This window comes from Chiloscyllium plagiosum, unplaced genomic scaffold, assembly GCF_037043375.1.
Source record: "Chiloscyllium plagiosum isolate Xiang-an unplaced genomic scaffold, Cpla_swu_hap1 HiC_scaffold_1, whole genome shotgun sequence".
Classification (NCBI taxonomy): domain Eukaryota; kingdom Metazoa; phylum Chordata; class Chondrichthyes; order Orectolobiformes; family Hemiscylliidae; genus Chiloscyllium; species Chiloscyllium plagiosum.
The window spans coordinates 135533773-135548285 of NW_028270139.1; the positions used below are offsets into that span (position 1 = coordinate 135533773).

The 14513-nt window shown below is 38.6% G+C and overlaps 1 protein-coding gene across 2 annotated transcripts in view; it reads left to right on the forward strand.

Moving 5' to 3' along the window:
- Positions 1-14103, forward strand: part of letm1 (leucine zipper-EF-hand containing transmembrane protein 1) — a 90042-nt gene extending 75939 nt beyond the window's left edge. The window contains exons 11-14 of one of the 2 annotated variants that reach the window (XM_043711899.2): positions 3765-3899; positions 4261-4454; positions 10457-10613; positions 12430-14103. In XM_043711899.2, the coding sequence (XP_043567834.2) occupies positions 3765-3899; positions 4261-4454; positions 10457-10613; positions 12430-12582 (639 nt within the window). In that variant the 3' untranslated portion in view covers positions 12583-14103. The remainder of the gene's footprint in view (positions 1-3764; positions 3900-4260; positions 4455-10456; positions 10614-12429) is intronic. The other variant, XM_043711983.2, reaches the window with a different exon arrangement.
- The last annotated feature ends 410 nt before the right edge of the window (positions 14104-14513 follow it).

The window sequence follows — 14513 nt, forward strand, 5'->3', positions numbered from 1 at the left end:
TGAAAATGTGTTGCTGGAAAAGCGCAGCAGGTCAGGCAGCATCAAAGGAACAGCAGAAACGACGTCAATTCTCCTGTTCCTTTGATGCTGCCTGACCTGCTGCGCTTTTCCAGCAACACATTTTCAGTTCAGTGACATTACCATGGTTGAACCTGTCACGATCCACATCCTAACAGTTCCATTGACCAGAAGTTGAACTAGGCCAGCTGCACAGATGATGTATAAAAGCCGAAAGAACTGCAGATGCTATAAATCAGAGACAAATTAAAAAATTGGGTGCTGGCAGCATCTGTAGATGGAAATCAGAGTTAATGTTTCAGGTTGAGTGATCCTTCCTCAGAATTCAGACTGCTGAGCTTTTCTAGCAATTTCTGGGTTTTTTTTTTGCAAAGATGTTGTGACTACAAAAGTAGATCAGAGACCCTGAATTCTGCAGCAATTAATTCTCCTAAGTACTCAAAGTCTGACCACCATCTACAAGGTACAATTCAGAAGTTTTAATGGAATACTTTCTACATGCCTGGATTAGTACAGCTCCCACAACACTCTCGAAGCTTGATGCCAATCAGGGCAAAGCATCCTATTTGATTGGCACCACCTTTTGACATTCACACTCTATGAATGCGCAATGGTGGCAATATGTACCATCTGCCAGATACACAGGAACAGCGCTGACTTCTGAGGCAGCATCTTCAAAACCTACTACCTCTAACAACTAGAAATTCAAAAGCTTCAGAGGGCAGCTCTGCCACATTTCAGTTTCTCTCCAAGCCCCACGCCATCCTGACTTGGAACCATATTGCTGTTCTTCTGTTGGGGGTGGAAAATCTGAGAGTCGATCGTGACCAGCATGAAGTGTGTTTACAGCACGTGGCAACAGGCATTCAAGGCACCTCACCACGACTTCCTCGAGGCAATCTGGGATGGACAGTGAATGCTGACCTGGCCATGTATACATTCATCTTCAAAATTAATTTTTTTTAAAATGCATGTCACAATGTTTGCATTTACTGCTCCCATTTACTGAGAGCAATTTTGGCCCCCATATTTAAGGAAAGATATCTTTTATTGGAGGGCAGTTCATAGAAGGTTAATGAGAATGATCCTCAGTGTGGAGGATTGTATTATGAGCCAAGGCTAAACAAATTTGGACTCTACTTATTGGAATTTAGAAGAATGAGAGGTGATCTCATTGAAACATAGGATTCTTAAGGGCAAATACTGAGAGGATGTTTCTCTTCATGGGACAGTCTCACATCAGAGTGTATAGTCTCAGAAAAGGAGGCACCAATTTAAGACTGAGATGACGGATTTTTTTCTTTGAGGATTGTTGGTCTTTGGAACTCTTTGCCAAAGAGAGCTCTGGGGTAGAGTCATTGACTATATTTAAGGTTGAAAGAGATCCATCCTTGATCAGTAAGAGTATCAAGGGTTATGGGTAAAGGGCAGGAAAGTGAATATGAGGAATGTCAGATCAGCCATGGTCCTACTAAATGGCAGAGTAACGTCAAGACACTGAATAGTCTATTCTCATTCATATTTCTTATGGTCTTATCATCTATGATGCCCAGATGCATTTTATGCACATAAACATACAAAGCACCTGTCTGTTACAGTTGATTTATCTGCCGCATGAGTAAATCCCTGGATGTTCAGAGAATGTGGTCTTATGAAATAGAGAGAATTATATCTGTGGTTGATGACACCTCTGTGTCACAGCCTGTTTTCTCCTTTCAATCATTTCATGCATGCACCAGCCAAGTCATTGAGAGAAGTAGTCATTAGACAGGTGAGCACAATGATTCCATGACTGGACCTTGACCAAAAGGAGTGAGTGAAAGCAAAAGACTCTGTTTTTCAGTCACCAATGCTAAGTGATGAATGAGCCTGTAGAAGGCTTTGTTTTGAGAGGGTTATGTTTAAGGCACTGGCTTTTACTGATAAAGGATGTGGCAGGAGTCAAAACCAGAAGAATCCAAGTTCCAAGAAAGTTTTACTAAGAAAACACACCTTTTAACAGTCAATTGTTACAAGTAAATTGAAAACTTGACTGAAAAGTTTGCACAATACCAAGAAGTTCTTAAATATTTGAAAAATCTTTCCCATGCATTTGTTATACCTGTTTGCTGTAGTATCAAACACTCTGATGATCTAAATTGTTTCCAAAAAATACCTTTGATAAATAATATACTTTCATGCTTTGGCATAATATTTAATTAGCAGAAAAACCATCACAAGGGAAAAGTTTTGGTTGCATAGCATTCCTATTTGGCCATGTATTTTCAGTTGTCATTGCAGTGCAACAGTAGCACCAGAAACTATAATAATAGATGTGAGAAATTTATTGGCATTGAGCAAATAATGAGCCATTTCAGCCACTTTTCTCATTTGTTTTTCCATGCTGTCAAAGTTTGAGAAATGGCAAAGATATCTGTGCATCAAGGTTGGATGTATATCTCTCTGTATGTTTGGTATTTTGGTGTACGTATATGTGCAAATTTGCTTATGTAATCCACTTGTGCCTAAACTGTTTTCTAAACTAATCTGCTTTTCATAATCTTAGCACTGATATTTTTCCCAGTCCAAAATACTGTGTGGATACCCTTACTGTAGTTATCTACTAAAAGCTTCTTTGTCACTACATGTAGAGATGCTAAACAGCTATCTTGCTTATTTGTGTTCTTTAATTTGTTCTGCGTCATCGGTGACATGGCTGACATGAGGATTGCTCTGTGTGAGAGATTTGAATACTCCATAACACAATGTGCAATAATTTGAAAAGCAATAGAATATTAGAATACAAAAAGATGCAAGTTATGCTACAGTTACGTATGGGTCAAGTTACACTACATGTCAAGTACTGCATACAGTTTTAGGTACTGCACTTCAGGTGCACAGTGGAATACTTCTTGCTTCTCCAGATTGTTCTAGTAATCTCTGCTTTATATTTGTGGCATATTCACCAATGTTTAACCCTTGATTCCTTTTAGTAAGTTGTTTGAAAACTTCCAAACAGTCACCTCTGCCGTTGAAATGTCTTGATTTATTTAAGCCATTCTTCATGTCTTGCTGTGAAAATAATATCATGTGAACAATATGTACTGTTGTTGGCATGCCAATCAGCGAGTAACATTAAAATTAAGATGCAGTGCAAATTCAAATTTCCTGAATTTGCTCCAACATATGCTATACACAATGGAATGTTGCCTTCAGCTGCTCAATTATTTTTCACAACTGAATGCATTTGTGTATAGGTTGTGCAGTGATCTTGTTGCAAAAATGTTAAATCTTATAGTATGCCTATCCTTACAACAAATTAATTGTTTATGCAAAAGCCAATTGATCTCTGGCCCTAAAAGAGGAAAAATTAAGTATTCCGTCTCCTTCCTGTATATTATGAATTGTTGAGATTGTGTGTTAGACTTGTTTCTCTCAATTTATTATTTCATTCTCTTTCTGTGCTTTATTTATTTACTTATCCATCCATCTTCATTCATTCTACTTTCTGCCTTGTTTAATTTTCAACCTCTGTCAATGGTTAAGCAGATATACTACTGGGTCCATATTCCTCCGGTCCCAGATATCTGTTGGCTTCACTGTGTTCGCTCTCCAAGTTACTTTCTTTTAAGTTTAGAAGTGAAGGATACAGTAAAAGGTTGTAATTGCATATTCCTTGAGACATCTTGGTTCAACAAGACCATTAATATTTCAAACATGAAACTGTCCTCAAACTTTAAATTATAATTCACTGGCTTACTTTTTAGGGTGAAGAGATTACAAAAGAGGAAATAGATATGATTAGTGATGCTTGTACCAAGTTGAAGGAACAGAAGAAACTACTCACCAAAGAGAAGGAAGAGCTAGAGGAATTGAAGGGAGATGTACAAGAGTATAATGAGGTAATTATCAAAATTAAATATTTGTATTTATTTGCCCTCATTGAATTTTGAATGATTTACTTGAAGTGACGTGAGTTTACAAATTCAAGAGTAGCTTCTGACTGGACTGAGCACTTTGCGAAAAGAAACAGAATTATCCTTAAATTGTTGAGATCCACTGAGGCACTTTTCTATCGTGTACAGTGCTGAATTTATTGTAAATGTGCCCACTCTTTGCTGAGCTTGCTGTGACATGATTGTTCTCCAAATATCATTGGTATGAGATGAATGTGTGACTTTAACTTTAGCCATTTTGCCACAGGATCACAGATTTTGTTGAAGTCTCTATTAAGGGTGTCTTTATTTTTGTATTGCATTCTAGGATTTAGAAGAGATTAAGAAGGAATTTTCCAAAACTGGAAAGGAGACTGTTGTAGAAGAGTCCAAAGCTAGCAAACGCTTAACAAAGAGAGTAAACCGAATGATTAGCCGAATTGACACGCTCATTGTTGAGTTGGAGAAGGGCAAAGAGGTGCTGGATGATCGACTGGATAGTGATGCAACACCCCATACAGGGTATTATGCTACATAAATAGCTTATTATACTTATGTTGGTAATGTAAAATACTTGCTGTCTGCCTTGTGGACCGAAAGAAATCCTAATATTTCAATCTTAATTAGAGTCATAGAGATGTGCAACAAGAAAACAGACCCTTTGGTCCAATTTGTGCATGCCGACCAGATTTCCTAAATTTAATCTAGTCACACTTGCCAACATTTGGTCCATATTCCTCTAAACCCTTCCTATTCATATACCCATCCAGATGCCTTTTTAAATGTTGTAATTGTACAGCCTCCATCACTTTCTCTGGCAGTTCATTCCATAGATGCGCCATCCTCTGTATGAAAAAGTTGTCCTTTAGGCCCCTTTTAAATCCTTCCCTTCTCACCTTAAACCTATGCCATCTAGTTTTGGACTCCATTACCCAGGGAAAAAGACCTTGATTTTTCACCCTATCCATGCCCCTCATGATTTTATAAACTTGTATAAGGTCACCTCTCAACCTCTGATGCTCCAGGAAAAACGGCCTCAACCTATTCTGCCTCTCCCTATAGCAAACACTCTAACCCTGGCAACATTCTTGTAAATCCTTTCTGAACCCTTTCAAGTTTCATAATGTCTTTCTTATAGCAGGGAGACCAGGATTGAATACCATATTCCAAAAGTGGCCTCAGCAATGTCCTGTCCAGCTGCAACATTACATCCCAACTCCTAAAGTCCATGCGTTGACCAGTAAAAGCAAGAGTACCAAGCACCGCCTTCACTACCCTGTCTACCTGCAACTCCACTTTCAAGGAACTATGAGCCTTGAAAGGTCTCTTTATTCAGTGACACTCCTAAGGTTCTTACCATTAAGTGTATCATTTATAACAAAATGTGGCACCTGACATTTATCTCGATTAAACTCCATCTGCCACACTTTGGCCCATCGGCCCACCTGGTCAAGGTCCCGTTGTACTCTGAGGTAACTTCCTTCGCTGTCCACTGCGGTGTCATCTGCAAACTTACTAGCCACACCTCCAATGTTAGCATCCAAATAATTCACGTAAATGATGAAAAGCAGTGGACCCAGCTCCGATCGTTGCAGTACACCACTGGTCACAGGACTCCGGTATTAAAAGCACCCTCCAACCTCTGTCTCCGACCTTGGAGCCAATTTTGTATCAAATGCATTGATAAGAAAATTGATAAGAGCAAATTTGTAATGCAGTATTGCTAAGGCACTGCGATATCTCCAGATTTGGTATCTCGCAAGGTCACATAATCTGGAGCCCAAAACGTAAGTCAGAGGTCCTTTGGTGTCAAGTTGGGACATTGAAACTTTGCTTTACTAATTAGTTTTGTGTTGCTCACTGAAGATAAATCTTATTTTCCTATCTAGTAAATCTCATAATTGTTAGCTTGAGCAGCCATCTGATGGAGTATATATTTTTCCTCCTGTCAAAAGTGATGAGACACATACTATGCTTGAGGTAGCATTCTTTCCTCGATCCATTGTGTCTCCTGAGGGAACATATAGCAAAATAAGGAGACGTTACGACTTGGGTGTGATGGAATTTCTTCTCCCAGCAGGTAGTGAATGTCTGGAATTCTCTATCCCAGAAAGTTATGGAGGCTCGATCTCTGAAACTGTTAAAAGATGAGATGAATGTTTAAAATATTTGAGTTGAGGCCTATGAGAAGCTGGTATGGAAGGCAACTTGAGACCAAGGGCAGATCAGCCCTTGATCTTATAAAATTGGGGAGATTTGAGGGGCTCAACGGCCTACATCTGATCTTGTATCTTATATTCTTTCATATGTTACATTTTATCTGATTATTGCACAAATTACAAAAAACAAGCTCTTGCTTTTAGGCGAATAAAGATTTGATCCAGGAGTGATGGTCCATGCTGGGATTCATGGGAGTATAGAAAGCCCAAAGGCACTAAGTATATAGATTCTGCATCACCAAGGGGATGAAAGGTTCAGGGATATGCAGTAATCCAGATTTAAGGTTAAATTTATATCATGATCTTATTGAATGATGGACAGACTTAGAGAGACAACTTCTGTCCCGTGTTTGTAAGTTCATAAAATTGTTACGTGGGCCTATCTGTATTCAGGGAAAGAAAAGAGAGTGCAATAGAAGCAGAAGTAGGTCATTTGGCTCATTGATTCTGCTCTTCCATTCAACTCCACATTCTTGCCTTTTCCCTATAAGCCTTGATTCCCTTATTGACTAAAATGTATCCATTTCCACCTTGGATATACTCAACAGTCTCAACAGCCCTTTGCTGTAAATAATTCTGCAGATTCACTACCCTGTGAGAGAAGAAATTCCTCCTTGTATACTTAGAGCAAACCTGCCTATGTTTCTACTTCACGCCTTTTGAATTAAAGACTAACATTCCATTTGCCATCCCTATAAACTGCTTAACTTGCGTGCTAGCCTTTATTGATTAATGGATGAAGATGTGTAAATACCTCTGTTCTGTAGCTTTTCTTCATTTAACTAATATTCAGCTCCTCTATTCTTCCTGTCAAAATGCATAACTTCACATTTTGCAACATTACTTTCCATCTTCCTGTCAGCCATCTTTTTTACCTATTTGCTTAATTTGGCGATCTCCCTCTGCTGACTTTCATCCTTGCCACTTGCCTTCCCACCTATTTTTTTCATCTACAAATCTGGGTAAGCACATATACTTCTTCATCCTGATGATTAAAATATATTGCAAATAATTGTGGACCCCGTGGCACTCCATTCGTTTCAGGTTGCCATCTGAAAATGCCCTCTTACTCTAACTTTGTCTTTGATTAGTGAGCCAATTCTCTATTCATACTAATGCATTACCCCAAAACCAAAGGCTGTTATCGTATTGAATAGACTAATGAGTGGTGCCTTATCAAATGCTTGCTGAAAATCCAAATCATTTTTATATCTACTGCTTCCCCTTTATATGTCCTGCTTGTTACCGCGAAGAATTCTAATAAATTGGTCTGGCATGATTTCTCCTTCGTGAAGGCATGCTGACTATGCTTGACCACATTGTATTTCTAAATGCTCTGCTGTTACATCCTCTAACATTTTCTCAAGGACGGATGTTAAGCAAACTGGCATGTAAGTGTGTTTTTTTTTTGTCTCCTTTTTGCTTTTTAAATAAATATATTACATTAGTAGTTTTCCAATTGTCTCTGACTATTCCAGAATCTAAGGAGTCTTGATTACTGCCAGTGCCTTCACTATCTCTGTAGCTTATTCCTTTAATTTCCTCGGATGGATCTCATCAGGTCTTGGATACTTATCAGTCTTTAGTCCCATTAGATTCACTAGTACTACTTGTCTAGCGATTAGCTGTTGCATTTATTTTCTGTTCTCCTTTTGCATCTTGATCAGTTAGTAATTTTGGAAAACTGTTAGTGTCTTCTACTGTAAAGATTGATGCAAAGCATTTAGTCAATAACTGCTATTTCTTGGTTCACCATTTTCTTTAGCCTCACTTCTGTAAGAGAGTTACGTTTATTTTGGCTACTGCCTTTGTACATTTTAAGAAGCTCTCACTATCCACCTTCCAAGTTTACCTTCACCCTCATTTTCTTGTTTTGGCCATCTTTTGTTCAGTTTGAAAACATTCCCAATCCTCTATCCTTTGCCACACATTTTTATTTCAATTTAATGCTATCCTTTACTTTCCTGGTGAACTGTAGTTAGCTACCTCCTTCCTAGAATTCTTCTTCCTCATTGGGATATATCTTTGCTGTAAGCCATTCATCATTTTCTTAAATGTCTCTTGTATTCCAATCATCTAAGTAGCTGAACTCCTTTTCCAGCCCACTGTAGCCAACTTTGACCTCTCTTTCTTTGTAATTGCCCTTATTTAAGCTTAGGACAGTTGTTTCCTCCCACTGTAATTAAAATGATAAATTCTATCATGATATGGTCACCGTTTCCTTGGGGCTCTCTTACTCTAACATCATTAAACCAACTTCGTTGCACATCACCAGATTGTTCTCGTAAAATTACCTGAATACCCACTCTGAATTTTCCCTCATGGCTACCTCTGCCAACCTGACTGCCTGTCTCAATTTACATGAAGATTGTAATGAAATACTGCCTTTGTTACAGGTCTCACAATCTTTTCTTTTTCCACCATATAGCTACTGTTAGGGAGCATATAGATTACTCCTATCAATGCCATCTTCCCCTTTTAATTTTTTGCCCTCCATATAGATTCTATGCCTCCTGTTCCCAAGTCATTCCTGCTTTTGTACTTATTTCATCCTGTACCAACAATGCAACCCCACCATTGTTTCCTTCCTACCTGTCCTTTCGCAAAGTCACATGCCTGAGAGGTGATGGCTTGGTAGTATTGTCGCTAGACTATTTCATCCAGGTACCTTGGTAATGCTGTAAATCCTGCCATGGTAAATAGAATTTGAAATTGATGAAAATCTGGAATTAAGAGTCTAATTATGCCAATTAATTCGATGGCAAGCATGGGATAAACCCATCTGATTCAGTGCCCTTTTGGGATGGTAACTGCCTTCTTTTCGTGGGTAGTAAATGCAGGCCTCACCAGTGATGCTCACATTCCCATGATCAAATGAAAACAAACCCTGATTATTTAGTGCCTTGTAATCATATCTTGTAATGGCTATGAAGATCTGCATTAACATGCATTTATGTCATTAATTGATTTATTCTGTTAAAGAGCTGTTGAAGTTCCTTTTTCAATCTTGCTCTCTCGCGCGCGCTCGCTCTCTCTCACACACACACACACACACACACACACACACACACACTCTCTCTCTCTCTCTCTCTCTCTCTCTCTCTCTCTCTCTCTCTCTCTCTCTCTCTCTCTCTCTCTCTCACACTCTCTCTCTCTCTCTCACTCTCTCTCTCTCACACTCTCTCTCTCACACTCTCTCTCTCACACTCTCTCTCTCTCTCTCTCTCTCTCTCTCTCTCTCTCACACTCTCTCTCTCTCTCTCTCTCTCTCTCTCTCTCTCTCTCACACTCTCTCTCTCTCTCTCTCTCTCACACTCTCTCTCTCTCTCCCTCACACTCTCTCTCTCTCTCTCTCTCTCACTCTCTCACTCTCTCACTCTCTCACTCTCTCACACTCTCACACTCTCACACCCCCCCCTACCTTCAATGCCCTGTAATCGGGGAGGAAGGGTTCAGGGGAAATGATCGCTTAGCAAGCGAGAGGATATAGCAGCCTATTGATTACTAGTCTTTAATTACTGTAATTAAATGTAATGGTCAAGAAAGCACAACAACATCACCTTAGGCTCAGGAAATTTGGCATGTCCATAAGGACCCTCACCAACTTTTACAGACTCACCACTGAAAACCACTGTCTGGGTGCATAATTACCTGCTATGGTAACGGCTCTGCCTCAGACAATAAGAAACTACAGAGGTTGTATGCACAGCTCAGACCATCAAGGAAGCCAACCTTCTATCCACAGACTCCATTTACACGGCTCATTGCCACAGTGAGGCTGCCAATATCATCAACGATCCATCCCACCTCTATAACCTTTCCCATCAGGCTGAAGGTACAGAAGGATAAACGCACAAAACAGCAGGTTCAGAAACAGCTTCTTGGCAGTTATTAGGCTGATGAATGGACTCCCTAACTTCAAATAATACTGATCTTGCCTCACACATGCCCTGTGCAATGTAACCTAAATCTTTTTTTTTCACCCAATGAGCTGTGGTTATTATGATCTGCCTGTACTGCTTGTAAACAAAGTTTTTCACCATACTTAGACATGTGCGACAATAAATAAATAAATCAGATAAAGTACTGTAACTCCCTTTGTATCAATTGTTGATTAGAAATTCGATTAGCTTCCACTTTGAAGTTGTGGATGGTATTCTGGTTAAATGCCTATCAACATAACTTCTGGTGTCTGTCATTGGGATAATAGATGAGCAAATCTGAAATTTTGGATTCTGCTACATGGCCCCCTTGTCTGCTGTTCATGATAACTTGCAATTAACTTTAATTTTTTCCTATATGCAGTTTGTATTTCACCTTTAGGGAAAATATCATCAGCATCAATGAACTAATCAGCGCAATGAGGCAGATCCAGAATATCCCACAGCACAAATTACAGAAGATTGCTGAATCCCTGGATGAAAACAAGGATGGCAGAATTGATATCAATGATGTTATAAAAGTAAGTCGAAATAAATTATAAAACACAAACTTCCAATACTATACTAGACTTAAATAAAGTGGTGCTAGTAAACCTTTTTTTGAGGAAAATGATTTATTTTTGCAATTTTCTCTTCTTCCATCTCTTAAGTTCGAGGAAATGTGTAACTAAGAAACTGTTTAGCAGAGTTCATTAGAGGTCTAACCTATACATGGGTATCACATATCAAACAGTTTGAGTTTTTCAGGTGCATACATGTTTGCATTGCTATCAGGTAAAGCCAGTGTCTGGTAACATCAGACATCAGTTGTGACTGTGATGTACGCCAATCTGGAAACATTACATCAGTGCGTTCAATTCCAGTGACATGAGGTGCAGAAAAGATGTGCACAATTGAAACAGTTCAGTTGTGAGGGATAGGTAATGAACGTTATATGACTGATCATCACCATACCGCCAAACTTCCCTCTTCTCTGTCTCATCTCTTGTCTTTCCCCTTTCCACATCTTTTTCTCCCTCTGTCCTGTCCCCAACGCTATCAGTGGCATTGCTGTCATTGTGCCTTTCTGTTAAATCTTAAAAAATACTTCAAGTTAGTTAAACATGATTTCTCCTTTAAGTAATTTGTGACCTCTTCCTGATCAAACTCCTTTCACCATCTAATTACTAATTCTGACCTGGATTGTACACTTTCTCTATTGGATACCATAAATGCTTATTGTTATGTAAATAGTGGACTTTATTCAACAAGTGAAAGTTACGATAGCCATCATAGTTAATTAAACATTTTCTGCTGTTTCTTCCCCTCCTTATACTCTGTCCAGAAATACAGAAGAATCTCGATTATACAAACGAGATGGATGGGCACTATTTCGTTCGGATAATTGATTATTCGGTTAATTGATTCAATGCCTTTCCTCCGGGGCTCTGAGTTTTCTATTAAGTCTGCTCCTCATTCAGAAGACTACCAGCAGCACAGCGCACTTGAGACCTCGCCCGCCCCCCCAAGCCCAATCCATCCCCGCCCCCAACACTGTCAAATACCGTTCTCCCCCCCCCCCCCCCCCCACTCCCAAACTGTGTCCAACAGCAACCCCCCCCCCCCCCCCCCACCTGTCCAACACCGCCTCCCACCCGCACGACCAACTTCCGCCCCCGCCCCTCTCTGGAGCAGCCGGATTGGACACCAACAACAAGACTGCTGCTGCTACTGCCTTTTGTCTTTAGGGTGGCGGGTGGGGGAGGTGAGTCTCCAAATAGTGTGCGTGTATATACATGCACACCTTTTCACCGCAATTATTTGATAGGTTCCACCTCTGCCCTGTAGAGAGATTATCTGGGAAATGGAGGTGTTTAGGGTACACAGCTGCGTAGAACTCCAGGGAATGTGTGGGGAGAGAGAGGACGGGAGGTCAGTCATTTAGAGGAAGTGCCTGGGCTCCCATTAGTCCAGGACTGTTTTCAGCACTTTTAATCCTGTAAACAAAAGACATGTTCATTGTTGGACACTTCTTTGATAGAATGTTTCTGTCAGGACCATGAGATCTCCTTTGGATAATCCAATTTTCGGCGAATTGGTTTTCGGATAATCGAGGTTCCCCTGTACATCTTAATTTTTAAATTTTGTGAAAGCCCTGCAATGCAAATCATTACAAAGTATAATCTAATGAAAAGTTTCATAAGTGCCATTCATTGCTTGATTGAAATGATGTTGTACGAATTCGAGACAATGTACCAATTCTTGAACATTGTTTAAAGGTAAATATTGATTGTCAAAAGTTAACAAGTAAATGCCTTGTGGAGTCACTGATTTCCGAACTCATTTGTGTCATTGCAGGTGGTGAAGTTAATTGATAAGGAAGACATAGATATCTCTACCAACCAGGTTGCAGAGATTTTAGAACTGTTGCGTAAAGAAGAGAAAGTTGTCGAACACCAAAAAGCAAAAGAAAAATCAGTGAAGGAACAAGTGGCAGAAGTCCAGAATTAAATAGCTTCATCTAATAAAATGCTTATGATATCAGAATTTGTTTAACTTTGTTTGATTTTTGAAATCAGTTGTAACTACACCTAGAGGAATCGAGTAATACTGCAGAAGAATTGTAGATTGTATTGTGCTACAGAAATGGAATAATATTTTCTGTTATGCCAGGAATCCCACCATTCCAGAAGCTTGGAAACAATATGAAAGAACTGTTTCTTTGAAAATGCAGTTATAAAAGAAATGTTGTGATGTGAAATAATATTGTTTTTATAACTGAACAAAGCAACAGAAAAACATTAGCCTTGGTGGTGATCGGTCTGTTTTCTAAAATGCTTACAACTGACTTCCAGGTCAGTGTATGGAAATTGATGCGTTACCATTATTAGTTTGAAGCATTTGTATTACCACAAATCTATAATACCGAACCAAGTTATCTTCAAATCTTTCAAAATTGGATTTAACTTCAAAACCCAATCTTGTTGTATCCAGTAAAACTGATTTTGGATGAATTCTAGGAGGTTCACTATCAGAGGAATTAGATAAATGCGCCAAACCAAAGAATATTTTAGCTCATTTTGGACACTCTAAATTCCTTTTGCATCCTTAAGGTGTTAAATCTGTCATATAGTGCATCTACTTATTTATAATGTAGGCATTTTTAATAAATAGTATGGATGTTAGACTACATTGGCATTGTTTATTCCTGCACACCCCAAACAGATTATGTTTTACTCTGTGTTTGTTTGCATATGTTTTGTGGATCAGGTTTTAGGAATACACTCAGGTATTGCTAAATTCATTTTTAAGTGGTTAAATTAAAAAGAAGCAGCATGTCCTATCTTTCAAATTATATCCTTGTATTTATATTGTGGTGATTGCAGCAATCAATGTGTTTATCTGTGCAAGATTGTGGTATACTAATGGATAATGATGTAGCTATGGAAATTTGAATGTTAACTACATTTCCGCCATAGAACATCTCAGTATTTTCCTGTTTGTTTGCCTTGCCATGGGAACATGGATTCAATGTGCAAAATATTTTTTCTTCATACTTACATAAATTCAAAATGAACCTACACATGAATATGATGGTTAAGTATGTTAACTTGTAGATTGTACACAGTTTTGGTTTCCATTTGGTGCCAGATTAAGTGAAGTATATATTGATTCTTCGGTATTTCCTCACTACTTGTACAAAACTAATGAGACATCACTAATCATACAACCTTTGTGCACAATCTGTGCTATATTTGCACTATTGACTTGTATATTTTTTTTGATGTTTTTGTTTTAGATTTGACATTGATTATTTGAGTTAAGTTGATGTTAGTCTGACTATTAATGTATGGTTTGATGGCATTTGTCATGAAAACTGCATATTTTTGGCTGGAAATTTATTGAATTGTTTTTCCCCGAAACCTAATTCAGAAAATTAACTATTTTATGACATTGTTTTAGTCCATTTTATATATTTCTGATTTTTGTTTTTGTTTTTGTTTTGCCCCCTTTCCGATTCTTTACTGAAACTTTCAAGTTTTGATATTTTTTCCCCTGCAGTTATGTCTAATATGAAAAGATGCACAGCATCAAACTGGTTATTTGGAAATGAGCAATTGATGATTCAGGCGATTTTGCTGTGGAAATGAGATCTGTGCAAATTAATGCTTTTCACTAGCTTCAGAGGTAACATCAGACCAGCTTAATATAAATGGTTAGTTTATCAGGCTGGAAAAGTACTCTCCCTAAATTTGTTTCTAACATTGAAAGAAATTGAATTGGGCACTATGCTACATGAAGCCTTTGCACATCTAGCTCTTTGCAATTTCTGCATCATTCTCAACAGCCACTAGGGATATACTTGAGATATTCACCCTCGTTACTTTCCATCAAGTATTTTGTTGTGACACCAAATGTGGAGCAAACTTGTTTTGGAATTT